The 21,116-nt window shown below is 43.0% G+C and overlaps 1 protein-coding gene across 1 annotated transcript; it reads left to right on the top strand.

The window, feature by feature from the left end:
- Positions 1-17,232: 17,232 nt before the first annotated feature.
- On the top strand, positions 17,233-19,994 carry fzd9b (frizzled class receptor 9b). Its single transcript, XM_062386102.1, has one exon. It carries the CDS (start codon positions 17,710-17,712, stop codon positions 19,465-19,467), a length of 1,758 nt encoding a protein of 585 aa, XP_062242086.1. The 5' UTR covers positions 17,233-17,709; the 3' UTR covers positions 19,468-19,994.
- The last annotated feature ends 1,122 nt before the right edge of the window (positions 19,995-21,116 follow it).

Here is a 21,116-nt window from a genome sequence, read left to right as displayed (position 1 = left end):
GTTTAACAACTAACAGCCAAGCATCCACTTATTGGTTAAGGTTGGGTCAGATGATATGGATCCCAGCTGTTTCAAAGTCACATGCTTTCTACAGCCATTCAGTAGATATAGCTTTATCATGCTTTTTTATGATTGGATGATTCAAGAAGACCATGTTTAATGTCAGAAAATTACAATGCATTAAAGGAAAAAGTGCACTTCGAAGCCTCTGGTGTTTTTTTATTTACTCATCATGTTATGTTTAGGCAAACACCTTGCCTATCTGCACCGTAGAGAAAGCATCTTGATCGCCACCTGGTGACTGGTTGCAGTATAGGTCATAAGTCCCTCCTCCTCTATGTCACAAGCATAGGTTAGAAGATTGGGCAAGAGCAAAACTAAAAGTCAAAGTACAAGCCAAATAGGTTTCTCTCATGGATGGTTTCAGTCATTTTAGGTAGTTCTTATCACACTGATGTTTGTTCGAGTGATTTTAATTACAACTTTGATGCTATTGAAGTGAGGCGAATGCCATGATTGACAGCTGGATAGTGTGAGTTTTCTTCACAAATGATGGTAAAACAATGTTCATTAGCAACACAAGCTGTAGTTTGACCTGCACGTGACGTTTTTCACACATGCGAACTGAAAACCTGATGTTGAAATTATACTATAAAGTGATAATGAACCTTCAGAAATTACCTGAAAAGCAAACAGATCTGCAGTTATACATGGTAATAAATCGATATTGAAATGCCTTTAAGCTTCTTGTTTAGTAAGAAACCAATCAGATTAATAAGAAAAAAATAAGGCAAGTATTATCTCTCAAACTGGCATATTAATATCTGATATTTAAAGACTTTTATTACTGATCTATTCATAAAAGAGAAAGACGCTTATGAAACCTTTATAATTATGCCTTATTAGAAAGTGGTACCATATATACTTTGATTAGAGTATCTTGTGTATTTTTAATGTCTCTCGTCTGTAGCATCCATGGAGGGTAACATCACTCTCCTCAGAGGCCTGTTCATGTCCCGCTGTGGTGCTGTTGGCACAGGGGCAGTAAGGGGATCCACAGGCCATCAGAGGGCCATCAGTATCATCCAGGGTATCTGTGTCATCTCTGGCATGTTCCAGCCCAAGAGCCAGAGCCTGTCTTCATTTCCATTACTTCATCACGAAATCAAAGATGAAAGATAGCTGCGTGCCCGGGGACGAGACTGCCCACCGTCGGTGAGGGGACACGATCTCCTTCGTTTGAGCTTTGCAATTAAGACTTTAATGTCTGGCCGCACAATGTGTTTTCCACATGTCGCCCCAAAATTCCATAACAGGGCCGCTTTATGGCGCAGCATTACCCTGCCAACACTTATCATATCAGCGTGCGACTGGAGGGAGCCGACGTGAGTCAAACTGCACATTTCCCTGCTCGCTCGAACACAAACTGCAGCTCAGTCAGTCACTCTGTCAAATGGCACTGGTCTGGTCTTGCATAAAACACAAAGCTCGAAATCTTAGACAAGTATCAGAACAAGGCACAACTCTGTCTCTCCTGCAGCCCCCCCACTCCCCCCCTTTCTCTTATACACACACACAACCCACCCGCTGACCCCCACCGCCATGTGCCAAAAATTATCATACAAGTTTCTCTTTGTATCCATATTTAAAACATGATGGAGAAGAATTGAGCCTTTATATGAGGAGGAGGTTGTGTGTTTATCCAGCAGCGCCAGCACCAGGAAACAAGAGAAAGCCCCCACTGCTGCTGGTGGAAGCAGGAAAGGGTCGGAGACTGCGGGACGGGGCGGGAGGAAAGGTGACTGGAGACGGAGAGAGAGAGAGAGAGCAGGAGAAAGGAAGTCTTTGAGTGACAGTAATTTAGGAACTCTGATTTTTTATGATTTTCCTGCTTTTGGGAAAACATACAGACTTCTGGGTATAGCACTTGGGACCAAATCAAAGACGTCTTTTACCATCAAAAGGTTTGTGTGTGTGTGTGTGTGTGTGTGTGTGTGTGTGTGTGTGTGTGTGTGTGTGTGTGTGTGTGTGTGTGTGTGTGTGTGTATGCGTGTGTGTGTGCGTGTGTGTGTGTGTGTGTGTATGCATTGAGTCATCCAATTGCCAAACAGATCAAAAAGAGCAAAAGGGTCTATATAGAGTGGGATGTATCAGAGATTGCAGCCAGATTATATATTATGTATAATATAATATATGTCATATTTTCACATTATCAAAAGAATAAGCTACAGTTGACATTTGAGAGCCAGCGTTGCTAGGTGACCCACTCATAACCTCCCCGATTGTACTTCCAACCTGCATGCTTCCCCATACGTCCTCTGAATGTTGATACAAGTTTTTTTTTTTCCTTAATAATTTCTGTTCCATCAGCTTCTGTAACTCAATGAAATCTCTTCCTGGAAACTAAGGGCGCTGAATTTCTTTATTCTGAATGAAATCCGCACAGACTTTATATAGGATATGCCATGATAAGTTAAAGCCATAATGATTCCCCCAAATTTTTCCCCAAAAAGTGTATTTACATCATCCTAACCTGGTTTCGTCCAACTACACCAAAATCACCATCCCTCCCTCCTCTAATGTTGTTTTTTCAACTTATTATGAATGTAAGTTAAGCGTTCTTCTGTTTATCCCACAGAGTAACAAAAGCACCGACAACGTAGATGTCAAATAAATCAGAATTTTAGATTTTATGTTCCTTTATCTAAACATATATGAAGCAACCACACAACTCTGAGAAAAGCAACCAGTCAGATTCAACTACTGTAAGGTTTTCTTACTTAACCAAACCTGTTACTGTAAAGTTACAGTTTCTCTTTTGACCCTTACTGCTGTCTATTTGCAATGTTCATTATTTAGGAGGAACCATTGTGCTGAGAGGGGTCACAACATGGACATTTGATTTGAGGGCCTACAACACTGATGAAAACAATAAAAAAATGAAAAATTCCCCCTATGTCAATTTAGAAATACCTACAGTCTAAATGCAGAACACAGCAGATTCCTATCCTCTTAATTCTGGGCTAAAATGAATATAGATCTAATTTTGGACTTTAAATAAGCACATTTATCCCCCAGAGTCCCTCTTCCTTATGTCAACCACCAGAGGGTCAAACCAGAGCTGCGTACATTTTTGTTTTATCACACTCTCTGTCCTCAGGCTCCACAAGTTCCTGAGCTCCAGTAAAACCGTAGGTTTGATCAGTTGCATGAGGCAGCATCTAACGCTCCGCAACATTTCATGGTATTTCCTTTAATAGAGAGAGAATAATATCTTCAAGATATTTTGTGTCCGTGAAGCTGAATCTGTTCTCTGCCAGCAAATTATTGAGAAGGCAGCAGAGTGTAGGAATGCAAATGTTTGTGAATGGTCTTACTGATGGATCTGTGCTGTGTCAACACCGAGCCTGGACTCAATGGGCCTCCTCATGACCTTCTGGCCTCGGCTCCACGCTCATGCCGCTCAGGAAGGCCTGAGGTTTGGAGGTTTCAAACCAAAACGACCTTCTCGCTCCTCTCGCTTCATTATTTTTGGGCTTCATTCTTTATTCCCGAAACGAGACACTGGATAAATTGCGTTGACTATGAAGGGCCCCCTTGTTCAGTTAGAATAATAAAGAAAGGCTACCCTGGTGGAGAACTTTGCAATAATTTCGCCCGTAAGTGCGTGTGAGTGCGTCTGGGCTCAAGAGTTGGCTGAGCGAGCCCGAGCCCAGAGAGGAGAGAGAGAGAGCGGGGGAGAGCCTCATTTCCTCAATGATGGATGAGCCTATTAGATGTCCCATGTTAGCGCAGGTTTAGCCTTACACCACAGTGGCACACACCACAAAGAGCTAACTGTGACAACCAGAAGGTGGAGAGAAGAGGGGGTGCTGCGGATGACATGACGTTTGGAAAAAGAAGTAACACGGATCAGCCCCTGTACATTGTCCATACATGTGCCGACATATTAACAACTGAACACAACTATTTTCTGAATGAGAGGTCAGTCACAGCCTCTGACTTCAGAGCACTCAGCAGTTTGATGGATCAGTTTGCCCCATTCTTCATAAAAGATTAAATGGAAGAAAATTCAATGTGACTGCCCCATGGATGTGGGTTGTGTTTGTCTCACGTGTGTTCTGATAATTGAGAGATGAACTGTTCTGTCGCTGTGTTTATCTTTATTTACTTTTACTCATTCGGTTTCCGTGATGTTCTGAGCTGAGACAAAAACCTTGAATAGGAACTGAAGTTAATTTCTGACCATGAAGATAAAAACTTTTACTCAATAGTTCTATCACAGTTACCACTGATCTTATCTCAACCTCCACTGATATCAGATTTCATGATATGGATTAAAACCTCAGGAGAAGTTTTATCTGCCAAGTGTACTTAAAGTATCTAAAGTAAAATGATATGACTCCACTGATATTTTATTTAATAGTGTATTATTTTGTTAATACTAATGTGTATTTTTGTCTAGTGGTTCCGAACAGGGGATGATTCTAAGGAGAAACACAAACTAAAGTCATTTTAGTTTCTTTAAATTTTTGGGCCCCAAAGAGTCACTTAAATGAAACCAAAAAATAGAAGGGGTAATAATATTTGTTTAAAACCTCCAATGTTTCACAGAGATATACTTCAAAATTGTACTAGCGCGCAGAACTTGAGTCAGTGTACTTTGTTTCCTCCACTGCTCTATTGATAAATAATTACCCGCCTAAAAAATGTTATGGCCCAAATTAAATATTTTTTACCAGTATAGATAGAATATAACTCGAGACCTGAACACTAAAGGTCTTTATCAGACATCTAGTCTAACAGTAATAATACATTAGCACCCCCCCCCCCCCGCCCTCACACACACACACACACACACACCATTCATACGTCGAGTATTTCCAGGGGAGAGTCCACCTGATTCCCTCATCCATCCACAGGTTATATTTAGGCCACTTTCGTCGTACCAGTGCTGAGGCTTTTACAGGGTGGGCAGATGGGGGCAGGAGGGTGAGGGAGGGTGAGAGGAGGTGGAGGGGGGGTGGTTAGAAGGCAGTGGAGGGTCAAAGATAGTTGATATCCTTGTGTGTGTCCTACAACTGCGCTCGCTCTCTATATAACCCCCCCACTTTCTCTCTCCGCTGCCAGCTCTCTCTCACATGCTGCTTGCGCTCTGTCTCTTTCACTATGCATCTCGGTGTCAGCCCACCATGTGTCCTCGCTCACTCACTCACTCCGTGCAACATGTGTCACTTGCACTCTCCCTGGCATGCTCTCTCTCCTTCTCTCTTCTTCTCCCTCTCTCTTCTTCTCCCTCTCTCTTCTTCTCCCTCTCTCTCTCTCTCTCTCTCTATCCAGCTGACAGCGTGTAATTGAAATGGTCAAACACATGAAAACATGACAAATGGCGAGAGGTATGTTTGTGCTTCATCATCATGAACGCAGAAACCCTGTCTCTCTTCAGCTGGAGCCCGGCTGACAGCTCGAGCTGCTCAGACACAAGCGGCAAATGGCTGCAGATATTTGTGCTTCATCATAATAATTATAATGGAGCCCAAACCTCTCCTCCTCCTCCTGATGGACGTATCTACACATTTGGCAGCGGCACAGAATGAGTCAACGTGTTAAAATATGAATGGTGACTCTGTGGCCTGCACATGTTGTATTTCCCATCAGAGGCTCCCTGAGAAACGGGATATGCAGATTAACGAGATTAAGATCAGAACAGCGTGATTAAATGTGGTGTCTAAGTGAGCGGAGGGAACAACAAATTGATGTTAATCCCATTTTACGTCTGAACATAACGTTTTTGGCTCACGCTGTGTGATTGGTGCTGATCCCCTTATGAGGAGCTCTAAACTAAACAAGTCTGGAGGATCACACTTCCTGGTGCCATGCCGGTGCCATGTTGATTCTGGTAAGAAAACACAGATACAAGTCTAATCGTGATAAGACTGGAGGTACCATGCTGGGCCGCTGACCTGGGATTGATCACCAACAGTCAGTCCGGACAATCAACACAGAACACTGATAGTGGGTGGGTCACTTACATCAGCCACAGATCTGTGACAGTATGTAAACTGTATTTATAGATGAGTTACAACCTGTAAGAAAATATCCAAACGCAGTAAAATCAATACTATAAAAAATGGTGACATTACAATACAGCCTGCAGTTCACAGCAGGGTACCAGTAAAATCCTGTAGTACAGTGATAGAAAAGGAGGAGAGAAGAACAAATAATGTATTTAAATATATATAGGCTACAAAATTAGGAAACAAAGGGTTCGGGAAATCTTCTGCAAAACTACTGTATAAAGTAGTAATAATAACTAGAACGTCGCTCAGTAGAGATTATACTTCTGCCAAGGTCTGTTCAAGTTGAATCAAGCTGCCCCGAATCATCATCAGTCCCATAAATATATCAAATTTTTCAGTTGTTTCCTTCCATGTACAGTATCTGAGAGAGGCTCGATGTACGATATGTAAATGTCCCAAGACAAATCAGATCCCTTGTGTCCTGCATTCTTTTCATTTTGGAAAAGGAAAAGTTGTGCTTTATGTAAACGGCATATTATTCTTATATGGTCACAGTCTTCATCATTGGGTGGAGTGAGCTCATCATTATCAATGAAAATGTCCAAATATTTAAAATTAATTTGTAAAACACCTTTTTAAACCTCATTGTGAGGAGTATTTGTTTTGTCTCTGCACCAATTGCAAAAGACACATTTGAGGTTTTTTTTATACATTTTCTGATAAACACTATACTAAAGATTATTTGAGTCCGGTGTCTTTGTAGTTTGGAAATGGACATGAAATGTGGGGGAGAGAGGAGGGGGAAACATGCAACCATGGTCCCTTAACAACAACAAACAAATACAACAAAGATGTTCATGCCTTGGAAACATGTCCTATACATTTTTTTAAATGTTAATTCATCAAGTGCAGAACATTCTATCTTGACCACACAACTTTGTTTGGTCCGTTGTGGTCTGCTGAAAATGAGAAAATGAAACATGACACAGAAATTGCACATATGTTGGTCTGTAACTTTACACCGTCCTGTTGGGAGAGCCCTGCATGAACAGACTGGTTCCCTTCTCCTGATAGTGTCTGAAGGGTTTTTTATGCTCTCACTGGGAGTCTTATATTAACAGCGTCTGACAGGTGGAGAATGCTGCGTCTTTTAAGCAGGTCATTTGAGCTTAGTTATGTTTCATTACAAGATAAATGTATTAGTTTTGTGGTTGGTTGTTGGTTAGTTCAGTCTTTATGTGTAACCCTCTAACTTGACTATAATACTTACTGTGTTGGACTATAAAAATGCAAAGTTGTTGCACTACAGTTGCTTTCAGACAAGTGCAGAAGTCTGGAGGTTTTCTGAAAAAAAAAATTTGAAGATTTCATTTTGGAAAGACAACGAGATTCGACAGATTTTGGCAATAAGGGCCGACACCAGTGTCGATGGGAAAGCAAAACTCTGGAAAATGACTGAACCCAAATTTTCCAAATATTTTCCAAGGTTGCAAACCGAGGACGACCTATAACAGAAAGCCTGTCTATCGCACCGAAACAAAAGCTTCCTGATATGTTGCAAATTATATCGCAAGGTATTCCTGGTATGTTGCCCTCTACAAGTTTATCACCCTGCTCTGTCTATTTGTGTTGCGAAATCTTTTTTTGATCAAGGTCCCAATTGCATCAGGATCCAAATAAAGACCGGTGAGTCATTTGGGTCTTTTTATTTTACAGTGGAGCATATCGCGCTGCAGGCAGAGTTAAATCCGTCTGTCCTGCTGTTTAATTGGAGCCAACTCACTTTGATAATGATTTGAAAACACGACACTGGAGACAGTTACAAGCACAGGAACTTTCGGCAGGGAATGCGATGTCTGGAATATCAACAACTGCTTGCCGCAGCCAAATGCATAATGAAGTTGTTTTGGTATCTCCAGCTATCTGAAGCAGCCATCTTTCAGCTATCCCAGGCAGCTATCTTTTATGTCCCCTCCAACATCAGATGGGGGGGACAGAACAGTGAGAGGCAGACAACACTGGATACACTGATAGTGCAGGGGGTCTTGTTTTCCCATGTGCGTTGCCAGGATGTGATGTATAAATAGGCACCAGGCTGTTTGTGTGTGAGTGCCGGCTTAAGTTATGTGACTATAGCTTGAAAGGGGCCGTACGTGGCTGCGAGGACGCAGCTGGGCGGGGAGCTATGGCGAGTCGGGGCTGTCGGTGTCGTCTCATGTCCTGAGATCTGAGAGGCCTCTGCCAAGAGGTGGTGACGGGCAGCAGAAGGGCACGGATTCAGAGTATTTTGGTGTTAATTGAGTTTATTGGTCTGCTATTCACAGCCTCAATGTGATTGATTTAAAGGATAGTGTGAGACCGCGACAGGGCTGACCTCTCTGCTCAGCCTCCTTAGATATGGCCTCTTGACTGCACAGCTGTGAGGAGTAATCCTCTCCCCAGATTGTTTTTTTTTCAAAGAAGAGTGAGCAGTTCACCCTCCCTCAGTATTTTATTAGTTTTTCTGGCTGCTCTGGCAAGAACTGGGATTTGAACCTATGCTCCATGGAGGGATTTCCCCTTACAGCTATTATACATGACTCTGTTCACAATGAAAAACCCATTTGATAGCGAGAATATCACACGTGATTCTGAGTTATCTAGTGATTTGACTGCTGTAAAACAACAATGCAAGACTATTTTCTGCTTTTTCAAGATTCTGTGCATCGATTTAAAACATTAACATTTGATTATTTGGGGAAAAACCTTTCTTGTCTCTGTTCGATACATTTCAAATCTACTGCCTGCAACTGGTTTGCTGAGCTTAGCATGGAGACTGGAGACAAGGGGAAGCTAGCCTGATGCTATTTAAAGGTTACTGTGCCAATCAACACCTCTAAAGGGACTTAACGCTCGAATAAAGGTTTTTCCGTAAAGACCAAGGAACAATTTAGTGAGGCTTTGCTCAATGCTATGGAGCTAAAAGTACAAAATGAATGACTTAATTGTTCACCTTACAGAATCAAGAATTCTGCACGTATGTTGGACATATTGGACCCTATCTGTAAGTTGTGGCCCCCTCTTTATGGTCCCCGATTTAGAAAGTCCGCCACTGACCTCAAATGCCAAGAAAGTCAAGAGTTTGACACAACATGCTTTAGATTCTAGTCAACCTATAAATGTGTTTTTTCCTATAAGTACAATTTACAAAACTGATTGACAGGCCATGACTAAATAAATGGCAACTGCGAGTGTTATTTCAAGTCAGACATGCTACTTGTTCCTTTAACCTTGCTCAGTCCACCACCCCCCTCAGTCCATTTTTAGTCCTTCCAGGCCGGGCCCTGGCTGACGGTCTAAAGTCATTCACTATAGCTGCACTCCAGCCCAGAGTGAAATACAATCAATCCCAGCACCCACCAGTGTGGAGCGTTCACGTTCTGGGAAAGAAGCATATATCATGTCCTGTTGTTAAACCTTGGCAAACAGATGTTGTTTCCTCTCATATCCTCCCGCAGAAATCCAAACAATTTAAACAACAAAATATCATTGTTTAGTCTTCCCTCCCCAGAAAACTTTATCTTTAAATATTTCTAAATCCTCTGACCCCACGTTCCCTCCGCGCAAAGCCTCAGCCATTCAAAACACCCCCACCCCTCTCCACCATGACCGCGCAGGAGTATTGCTTTCAGCTGCATTGCTCCCCAAGGACGTCTGAGAGTGGACCTGAGTGTGCCCAGAAACTTCAGCCTCTAAAAACAAAGCCGAAATGTTTAACTATTGCAAATTGAGCCATTCAGCGTCGGCCTTCCAGTGCAAACACACACGTCCGCATATTGCATGCAGACATACATAAACACACAAATACATTCGTTAGTTTATTTCATTTTCCTGACGCAGCTAAAGGGCTGAAGATGTTAAACCATACTGAACACTACATTCTGACCTTTTCATTACCCACACCCATGAGGTCATGTTTGTGCCTCTTTGTTTGTTGGCTGGTTTGTTTGTCAGTAGGATTACGCACAAGCTACAGAACGGATTTCCATTAAACTGGTGGTAGGATGAGACTTGGGCCACGTAAGACCGCATACACTTTTTCAGGATATCCTGAAAAGGGCGCGGACAACTTTATTTTAAATTCCGAGAAACTTTTGACATTTTCACGAATTTCCACATGAATAATTCAAGGGAAAATTAGAGAAAGACAATGGTTGGCGTGGGCTTGACACCTTTACTGATGAATCACTATAGAAGGAGCTGTGTAGGGGAATACGGGGCAGGTGTGCAGGCAGGTGTGCAGGCAGGTGATCAGGTGACTTGGGGGGTGGCAAGAAGCCCTGAGCCCAATTATTGCATTGAGGAAATAACAGGCTCTGGAATTACAGGAAATGTTAAGTGCAGGTGGACACGGATAAAAGCCCTTTCTGATGACACTTGTGGTTCTTCACACGTCTTAAATGGAATCCAAACCTAAATCTAAACACTTTCATCTTTATCCCTAAACAGCTTGAGGCTCATGCTTAAATATATCTGCTGTTCATCATAAACCAAGCCTTTCACATTGGTCAGCAACTGCACATCACACTTATTTAAACTTCTTCTGCTGTGCTTCAAATCTCTAGAGTTCTGTGCAACCTTTCTCCCATTCCAAACAGGGAACTATGACAAATTAAATATCCTATTTATATGAACAGCGTCTGGCAATTTGTAAAACCTGTTTTAGCAGCAAGTAGCCACTGTCCTTGGAAGCCATGCTATTAAAAATGTTGTCTGTAGCCAGTTGCTCGCAAAGACAGATGATAAATTCAAACAGTTAGTTAGTTTCCGTGATCAAGGTTCGGTTTACATGAACTTTGAGCTTGAGTGTTAAACTCTAGTTTATAAATATGACAGGAAAAGAATGTGTAGTTTAAAACAGCTGCAGAAACCAGGATGCTGTACTCGATGTAGCTTGAGACAACTCAGTTTTAGTAAACACAAAATGACTGTACGAAACTGAACATATACAGTGAAGTAAACATTTGGATCAGATATATATCTATGGACCAAAACCACCAGATTAATTATTAATTATATACCCCTGTCAACAGTAAGTTGCATTAAAAAAATGTACAGACTCATATGAGGTCACTGTGACCTTTGACCTGAAATCAAATTGTTTAGGCTTTGAATCCAAAATCTGAACAAATTCTGTGAAGGCAGGCTCGTGATATCAAGCTCAAGAGGCCAGAAATATTTCAGATTTTTTGTTAGTTCGAATCAGTTCATCCCTTTCCTGATATATTATGTCCTGAGTACATGAGGTCACTGTGACATTTGACATTTGACCTTCCACCGCCAAAATGTAATCAGTTCCTCTTTGAGTCAACCTGAATGTTTGTACCAAATATTGATTTAGGACGAACGTTTGTACATATCGAAAACATATAGCTCCAGCCTAGGGTTGTTGCCAGCATGGAGTAGTAAAATTCTCAAATAGCTGTCGGTTTTACAGCCAGCCTCTTGGTAGCAATCGATATGCCTTGGCGTTGCTTTTCGGGAGCAGTCATGTCATCCATCTTTATGTGAGTCTGTTGTTTATCACCACTAATGCTGATATGTTGAGGATAGGAGAGCAGCGGCATTCGCTACCTGCCACAAGCTGTAGAGAACATTATCTATTTTCAAAACTCTGGACGATGAGTAACACAGCTGGACTGAGGTGATGAACCAGGCCCATTCAGTCCAGTCACCTAATAGCATGACATAAAATTGCATAACAGTGAAATGGAGACGTTTTGTGCACACTGTCCTCTCATTACAGCAAATAACAAACTGTGGATTTCTAAAGAACCGAACAATGTCACTTAAACAGACATCCTTACTCTGTAGCCTGGTGAATAGAAAACAAGAAAACTCCAGCTGCTGCACAAACTTTCGCTCGTCTCCTGTGTCAGCTCATTCCCCTGGCACGGCATAAATTACAGATTATTACTACACAATATGAACAAAGAGATATCACACGATCCAAGCCTGAACAATTTGCCTTTATACTCCAAGTCAAAGGCAGTACACTGGTTCAGATGTTTTGGTTTAAGTGTGAGGTGTCTCTTATTTCACCTATAACAATCTCAGACAGCCCGTGTCTCTGGGATAGTAATGTCATGCCGGGCTGTGGCGGCCCTTTGGCATTGTTCTCCACGGGATGTTTATAGCTGTGTGCCTGATATACGATAACCAATAAGTGAGAGGTAGTAATTACAAGGCCCACACTGCACGGTTGCCCGATGAATGCGTGAAATAAAAGATGGGGGGTTCTCTGTGGAGGGTAGTCATTACAAAGACATACAGAGTCTCGACATACAGCAGCACTATGAGCGGGAGAATGCCAGCAGGGGGAGAAATAAATAGCATATATTAATTTCCTCCACCAAATGGCAAAGTAAATAGCACTGACCCTCTTAAAACAACCTCACAGCAAGCCAGCGAGTGTCCAAATCAAAATACTACATACTTGCACACAAATTTTTTCTTCATCCACTGTTCAGGTCAAGAAGAAATAACACAAGGAGAAATAAAAACACACTAAAACAGCAGAATGGTATTCTATTGTAGGGCCCAGGAAACAGAGCAGTGGTGCGGTCAGACCTCGTGTCTCCTAAACGAACTAATCGGCAGCACAGTGCCATTTATCTTTGTGCGTTTCATCCTAGGAACGCATGGAATAAAAGTCACCCATACTTAACATACTTGACTGATTGTTTTAATCAATCCAGCAAGTGGTAGAAAAGGGGATTAAATGAACAGTTTTCAAATATGGGAAATGCTTGTTCTTTATGCTTTTTGCCAAGAGCTGGATTATAAGATTTATATCACTCTAGTATTTGCACGAAACTACAAAAAAGGTGAAGGTTGGGTTAGCTTACCAACTGAAAACATACGTAAACAGCTGCCTGATTCTGTCCAACACCAACAGAATTAGCTAGTTTTACTGGGGTTACGTGGCAGACATTTTGTTGGCCTGGCATAGTCACTTCCTGAGATGATTAGGCCTACAGCTTTAAACATTTTGCAAGTTGGATTATGTTACCATTGGACTGTTAGACAAAGCCAGGCTAGCAATATCTTACCATTGTTTCCAAATGTCTTAGGGGAATAGTCTGACATTTGGTAAAATAGTAGAGAAGTAGAATAGCAAAGAGCAAGATGAGAAGATTAATACTCCTCTCATACTGCTTCTGTCCATTAAGTATACAACTGGAGCCAGCAGCTAGCTAGTTTAGCATATTTTAGATTAGCTTAGTTTAGCTAAGTTTAGCATGACGACTGGAAACAGCTAGCATCTCCCTGTCTGACAGTCACAAAATCCATAACAACACCTAAGACCCATGTGCATCTAAGCTGATGTGAATAAACAGCACTAAATAACGTATAATTAACTCTACTATATTAGATAAATCAACAAATAAACTTTATATCCGACTGCGTGGACAAGGAAGTTGTTTGACTTCTGTTGCCTCAAAATGTGACATTGTTAACAATACGCATTCTCATTGGTTAGATGTCCCTCGCGGATGTCAAACCTTGCCTTGGTACAAAATATAAATACATGTGATATAATCGTAGTGTGCAAAGGCCTTAACGTTCATTAACTATATCTTCTTTGTTTAAAGCCAAAGTAAAAACATAACATGACAAATGTTCTAAAGCCTGCTATCTTTTACTACTATTTTCACACCATGGTAAGCTAACTGACTGTAGATTGTATCTTCAAATTAACCATATAAAAATAAAGATGTTTTTTTTCGTTGGTTATTCTAGTAACATAAGAGCAAATAAAACGTAACTAGGTGGCTTCATGGTTGTTACTGCACTAGTTGGACCTCCACAGAGGAGGGGCAGTCAATTATAATCCAACCTGCTTTGAAGGTCAGACTTTGATGAAAGTGCTCCCACCTAAAGAGGCTTTGTGACTTGTATGCTAATGCCTAGTGATGTGTGCGTCTTACCTTGGACAGCGATATCTCTCTGATAATAATCTGAGGGCACTCTCAGGCCTCTCCAGGCCCTCTCCAATGACCCCCTGTCTTTCAAGTGTGAACTTGAAATGTTAAAGTGGAGTGTAGTAATGGAACTTCAGTCAAAGCATTTCTATTCGATTCACCAAAAGTCCCAGCGCTGGAGCACAATGAGATATCATCTCTGAGTCTGGAATGTATTTCCTCCCCCGCTCGATCAGCCTCAATTTGAAGTTGGAGTGAGGTTTTTTTTCTACCTAAAGCCAAATCTGATAAAGCTGCACACACAGTCTTCACCTAGCCCAATTTGTCATCTCGAAAGCACAAGACGAGGAGATTTCCTTTCAGAAGGCCGGGGTAAATTTATAGACTGTTAGAACAAAGTGTGGTATTTAAGCAGCAGAATTTTCACACCTCATTGGACAAGATCAAAATATTGTGCGATGCAGTCGTCTTATAGAGACTGTCTAGGAATTGATCTGGGAATTGTTTTCTTGCCTAGAGTTAGAAAAAGTATTTCCTATTACTGTGATATTATTCTGCCAAATAGCCTGGCCAGCATAGCTCCTCCATCTGATATATTCAAAGCTCATAAATCAACACATTAATCCTGTTTATGGAATCCATACAAACAAATGACATGTTCAAACTACAATGTGTGGATTCATTGCCAAAAGACTTTGTTGTTTTTTGTTTATCCAGAAATTGTGTCGGAATTTCTGGAGTTTACCTTTCACATATGATGAACGCAACAGGTGATGTCTGGGCCAGATGCATCCACCACAACAGGAAGATTTCCAAAACATTCAGTCGAGGGGCAGTGCCTCGGTGGAGTAGGCAGGAGAAGATGTTTAAATTACGCTGCGGAAATCAGCAGGAAAAGTTTGGGGAAATCTTCGGAGGAACTGACTCATACAAAGTCTGACAAAAGCTTTAAATAAACATGACGTATCTTAAATATATATCCATTCATAACAACGTATTCAAGAGACCACTGCTTTATTCTTATCTCTCCTTGCACAGGTCAATGTGTTGTCAGCATTGATCTAAATGTTAAACAACACAAATTGTTCTCAGGCCAGACAAGTGCAAAACTGCCCTCAGCAGACAGAGTTTGAGCACAGGGGCTAATAGAGATAGTGTGTAGTTGACAGCCTGTAGGGCGAGTGGCCAAAATCCAAGAGTTCCAACCCTGTTGGAGAAAAGATCAGATGTTCAGAGGAAGCTGTGGATCTGCAGGCTCTCCCCACTCTGCCACTAGATGGAAACAATAGTCCTCCGCTCAGCACAATCACTCCTTCATTTTCATTTATTCTCTGTTATGCCTCATTCTATACAGACACGGCTTTGTGTTTCTTTTTCATCATGCAAACACAACAACAACCTATAGTATTTATGGTTTCCTTGTATGTGCATGTGTCTGTTTGTTGAGGCATCATTCTTCAGCTGGTCCACCCAGACCCACCTGCCTCTGCTGAAGTGCCATTAGCAAGGCAGTGAAACCCCCACCAGCTGGAGGAGCACTGGGCTTTAAACATTATATATGAAAACATTAGCAGAAATGGTAACAGAGTAATTATGAGTCAGCAACATTCAAACCCCACTGGGATTATCATCTTACCAGAGGAGTGGGTTATTTTTTTTACTTGTACTGGAGTAAAATAAATGAGTGTTTGAGCTGTAGTGGCAGATTTCTTGTTGTAGATCCAGAGAGGGAACTTTTTCCTATTTTAATTCTCGTCTATTCTCCTCTGAATTACTTGGTAAAGGTTAATAATCATTTCAACTTCATTTGGTGATTGTTAGTATGATTCGTTCTTAATAGAACACCATATGTCTGCTTCAGATATTACACCATAGGATCAAAGTGTCAATAAATACTATGCTAAAAGTAACTGGCATATTTGGTACTCACGTATTTTGACGTTATATAACTTTTTGAATGTAAACACAAATGTCTGATTCATTTGTTGTTACTTTGCACATGAATCTTAATACAATGAGCATATTACAGTAGATTTGACTGCTTAATCGTATCCTACTGGTTAAAACGATGATGTCACTGACAGCATTTCCATTTTAAGCTATTTTATTCTTGTACTTCCCTGCAGTTCACTTTGTACATTTGGAATGTATGTAGAAAGTGTACAATAGAGTTATAAAAAAAAAACCTACCCAACGCTCTATACAGTTTTAAAATCGGTTGAGACATTCATGCATCAGTTTCCACTGATATTATATAAAAGGGTACAACAGTGACACAGGCTGCATAATGAGCACTCTACTATAAATACTTGGCAATGGCCTCAAATGACCCAAGTTCACTATGTAGTTTATATTAATCTGACTGAATGAATGTTGTTCTCTAAACAGGCCTGCATTTACATCCGATCTTATAGTTTTGTAAATCTTAATACAGAACAAAACAGTTTTACACATAAAATAATATGGTGAAGGATTGGAGTGGTAGTTTTATGTTTCTTAAGTTCAACTTGCATCTTCTGTGTGCAAATCTTTATCTTTTGTTTCATCATTCACTGTTTTGTCGGTATGCATACATGTTGTCAATGTTAAACCATTTTTTTATTTCGTCAAATTATAAGGGGGGGGGGGGGGCTGTTAGCTGTTCAAGTTTTTTCTGGAGTCTTCCCGAAGGTTAATCTATAGTCCTGCATATTTGCTCAAGTATAATTTTGAATACAGTACTTTTAATTATTTTGGCTTGGATTTAACATATTTGTACTTAACCTTTCGCAAAAGAGATACCTTTCAAACCCATCTGCATGAGTATGGAACCCAATAAAGCCATTCTGCAAAGATAGCAGTGGTAGAGGAAGTATTTACACGCTTTACTTAAGTAAAAATACCAATAAAACTACATTACAAGTAAGTGTACAATTCATGACTTACTATAATTGCCATACTTTACTGACATTTCTGTAGGTTCATTGACATTGTCAAATTGAGGTGTTTCGTTTGTAATGTAGTATTTCGCATCGTATTCTGTGGCTACTTTTACTCCAGCACTGGGAGTTATATTCGGGGCAGAAATGTCGGAGGTATTTGACCATCCTCCAGCATCTGTCTGATAATTTTCCTTCTTGCTCCGGCTGAAATGTGAGCGTCACGGAGCGACCTCCTCCTTCTCCCCCCGCCGTCTCCTCCTCCTCCTCCCCACCCCCCGCCTCCCCCGGACTGAAGTCCCACTGAGCGCCTCTCAAACTTCAGTGTCGAGCCTGAAAGCGGAGGAGCCGGAGCCAGCAGACACACGCAGACAGGCGGGCAGAGGGACAGACAGTGGCCGCCGCTCAGCTCTCCGGACCCCGCTGCGGCCGCCTCTCCTCCGCGGGCGCCTCACGCTCGCTCGGCGGATCCTAAACTCTCGGCTCCCCGCGTCCGATTTTTTATTTCACCCCATTGTTTTGTCGAAGTTTTCCGACTGTCACGCTTTGCCCGCGGACCCTCTTCTCGCCTCCCGGTGGGATTAATCGTCTCAGCTCCACATTCAATAATTCAACAGCGTGCCAGTGCGTGTGGAGCTGGGTCTTTCTGGAGTGTTTTTGAGGCGGTGAAGGCGACGCTCGGACCTGCCTCCGCCATGGGGATATAGTGGGGATCTGTCTGTGGAAGCGACCCCGTGATTGTGACTTTCCCCCTGGTTTCATGTTGGTGTTTGAAGAGACCGAGCTCTGTTTTCGCAACAAAAAACGATGAGCATGGATGGTTGCGCGCTGAAGGTGGGGATTTTCCTCTGGTGCCTGCTGGTGATTTCAGGCTCCAGCTTCGAGATCGGCTCCTACGACCTGGAGCGCGGCCGACCGGCCAAGTGCGAGCCCATCTCGATCCCCATGTGCCAGGGGATCGGCTACAACCTGACCCGCATGCCCAACTTCATGGACCACGACGACCAGAAGGAGGCTGCCATTAAGCTGAAGGAGTTCGCCCCCCTGGTGGCCTACGGCTGCGACGTGCACCTCCGCTTCTTCCTCTGCTCCCTCTACGCCCCCATGTGCACGGACAAGGTGTCGACCTCCATCCCCGCCTGCAGACCCATGTGCGAGCAGGCCAGGGAGAGGTGTGCCCCCATCATGAAGAAGTTCAGCTACACCTGGCCCGACTCGCTCGACTGCTCCAAGCTGCCCACCAGGAACGACCCCAACGCCCTGTGCATGGAGGCACCCGAGAACGAAACCAGGACGGAGGTCAAGAAGGGCGAGGGCATGCTTCTTGTGCCCCCTCGCCCCAGGCAGCCGGGCACCAGCGGCGCCCGCTCGCCGGGCATAGTGGGCTCCTGCGAGAACCCGGACAAGTTCCAGTTCGTGGAGAAGAGCCAGTCGTGTGCGCCCCGCTGCTCCCCGGCTGTAGACGTCTTCTGGTCCAGACAGGACAAGGACTTTGCCTTCATCTGGATGACGGTGTGGTCCACCCTCTGCTTCGTCTCCACTGCGTTCACTGTCCTGACCTTCCTCCTGGAGCCCCACCGCTTCCAGTACCCAGAGCGGCCCATCATCTTCCTCTCCATGTGCTACAACGTCTACTCCGTGGCCTTCATCATCCGCTCGGTGGCAGGAGCTGAAAACATTGCCTGTGACCGGGAGCATGGCGAGCTCTACATCATCCAGGAGGGGCTGGAGTCCACAGGCTGCACCATCGTCTTCCTCATCCTCTACTACTTTGGCATGGCCTCCTCCATCTGGTGGGTCATCCTCACCCTCACCTGGTTCCTTGCTGCGGGAAAGAAGTGGGGCCACGAGGCTATCGAAGCCCACAGCAACTACTTCCATATGGCTGCTTGGGGCATCCCTGCTCTAAAGACCATCATCATCCTCACAATGAGGAAGGTGGCCGGCGATGAGCTGACAGGACTGTGCTACGTAGGCAGTATGGACTCTGGGGCCCTCACAGGCTTCGTCCTCATCCCTCTCTCCTGCTACCTGGTCATCGGCACCTCTTTCATCCTCACAGGCTTCGTGGCTCTCTTCCACATCCGCAAGGTGATGAAGACGGAGGGCACCAACACGGAGAAGCTGGAGAAGCTCATGGTGAAGATTGGCATCTACTCCATCCTCTACACGGTGCCCGCCACCTGCGTCATAGTCTGCTACTTCTACGAGAGGCTCAACATGGACTACTGGAAGCTGAGGGGGCTGCAGATGAAGTGCGGCTCGTTCAACGGCCACAGCGGCGAGTGCACGCTGCAGGCGTCCGTGCCCACTGTGGCCGTGTTCATGCTCAAGATCTTCATGTCGCTGGTGGTGGGCATCACCAGCGGAGTGTGGGTGTGGAGCTCAAAGACCCTGCAGACCTGGCAGGGCCTGTGCAGCAGGAAGCTGATGGACAGGACTAGTAGCAGGAAACCCTGCAGCGGCGTGAGCTGCGGCAGCACGCACTGCCACTACAAGTCTCCTGCTGTGGTTCTGCACATGGCCAAGACTGACCTGCACTCAGACAACCCCACACACGTCTGAGAGGGAGCACGCAGCGACACACACACACACTGCAAAATGAAAACACAAATGTACACACACAACCCTAATGCCCTGTGTAAGGAGCTGCTAAAGACTTTATGAGAAGAAGGGTGGTTGAACTGTTCTGCTGCTGCCAAGGGACACACAGGTACAGGCATGAGATACTAGCTATAAACAGTATTTAAAGCATAAAGGGAAACGTTCAGTATTGTTACACATATTTTTCTGTTCATAGTGTTCTGTGGAGAAAAAATGCCCAGTGTTGCAAAGTAAAAAAAAACGAGACTGTTATGGGAGGCATCTTGGGAAATGTCGGTCTGTCCTTCTCCTCCTGACAGTGGCATGTTTCACTGTATAAATCTGTATAAAAGTTGTATTTATTGTAAATATATTTAATTTAAAGTTCACCTTGCCTCTTATCAGATTTGTTGTTTAGATACGTTTATTAAAGGTCAAGGGAAATTAAGTGCCTTTTCTAAGAACTCTGGTTCTGGCCTTTTTGGTGGATAATAAATGTGTGGAATTCATGTTCAGCTCACAGCCTGGTGTTATTGTTGTTGTCGTTTTGACTGTCTCACTTATAATGTGTCTTGAATGAATATTCAACCGTTTCAACAGACTTAAGCTGAGGTTTAATAGACACAAATTATTACTTATTTCCGTCCCGGATTTTCCTGCCAGTCTTCTCCTGGGATCTGCAATTTTTTTTGTACATCGGGAGCACCCCGCCAAAATGTGTTGTCTTCCAAGTGCATGCTTCACATCCTGGAGGCGTCCCCCAACAATAATCCTCAAAGAGAATCGCTGATGAATAGAGTGACAAACCGTGGCAAGTATTCATGCTTGCATCATAGTCTTAAAAAAAAAAAAATGGCAGCCGCAGCTTGCAGAGGAGTATATTTAATTAATGGCTGTTTTAATCCTTCCTCAGAATCACTGTTGTTGCCCTCTCGCTGCTCCATTTGATCCTCGAGCAAACACTCATCACTTTGATGTGAGGCGACACATCTGTGGATTTCAGCCTTATTGCATGGTTTCACTGACAGATTGAAGTCGAGCACAGGCACTCAGTCCTGGTCGTTCATCTAGTAGATGGATTATAAACCTAATATTAACATTTCTGTGTGGTTTGTGGCTTTTGGAAGTGCATTTTCTTAATTAAGGGAATTCCAGGACACATAACACCCACATTTCCATATTCAAATGATTGAATTTGATACGCTGGGAGTTTTGTTGGGTCTAAGAAACAATGCACCCATAAATTCTTCCGAAATTCCCATGAGTTTCTACAAATAGTTTGTATAACATTATTTTCATTAGGTAAATACCCCAAATTATGTCTTGCAACTAACTTTTCGGTCATAAAAGTCTATTTTATTGAGCACAAGAGCCACCATGTTCTCAAATGGTCCATTAAAAAGTGTAAATAAATGGTTTTTAGTATTTAACATTTTAAGTGCCAACATAAATTGGAGCCACACACAGCAAGTTATTCACAGTGAACACTGGAAATCACAGTGTTTGACAGCGGTGTAATTGATTGTTTGCTATGACTGTGTGATATTGTGTCACGAGCAGCAGCAGCAGCAACAACACATGGGAGGGATAATATGGAAAAAGTGTGATGACCGGGAGCTTGTTTTCATTAC

This window comes from Platichthys flesus, chromosome 4 (assembly GCF_949316205.1).
Source record: "Platichthys flesus chromosome 4, fPlaFle2.1, whole genome shotgun sequence".
NCBI classification, from domain to species: Eukaryota; Metazoa; Chordata; class Actinopteri; order Pleuronectiformes; family Pleuronectidae; genus Platichthys; species Platichthys flesus.
The sequence above is the reverse complement of the archived record's forward strand: the minus strand, read 5'-3'. Positions and strand labels throughout refer to the sequence as shown.

Coding starts and splice junctions, on each gene's coding strand:
- fzd9b (XM_062386102.1), top strand. CDS start 17,710: ATGAGCATGGATGGTTGCGCGCTGAAGGTGGGGATTTTCCTCTGGTGC.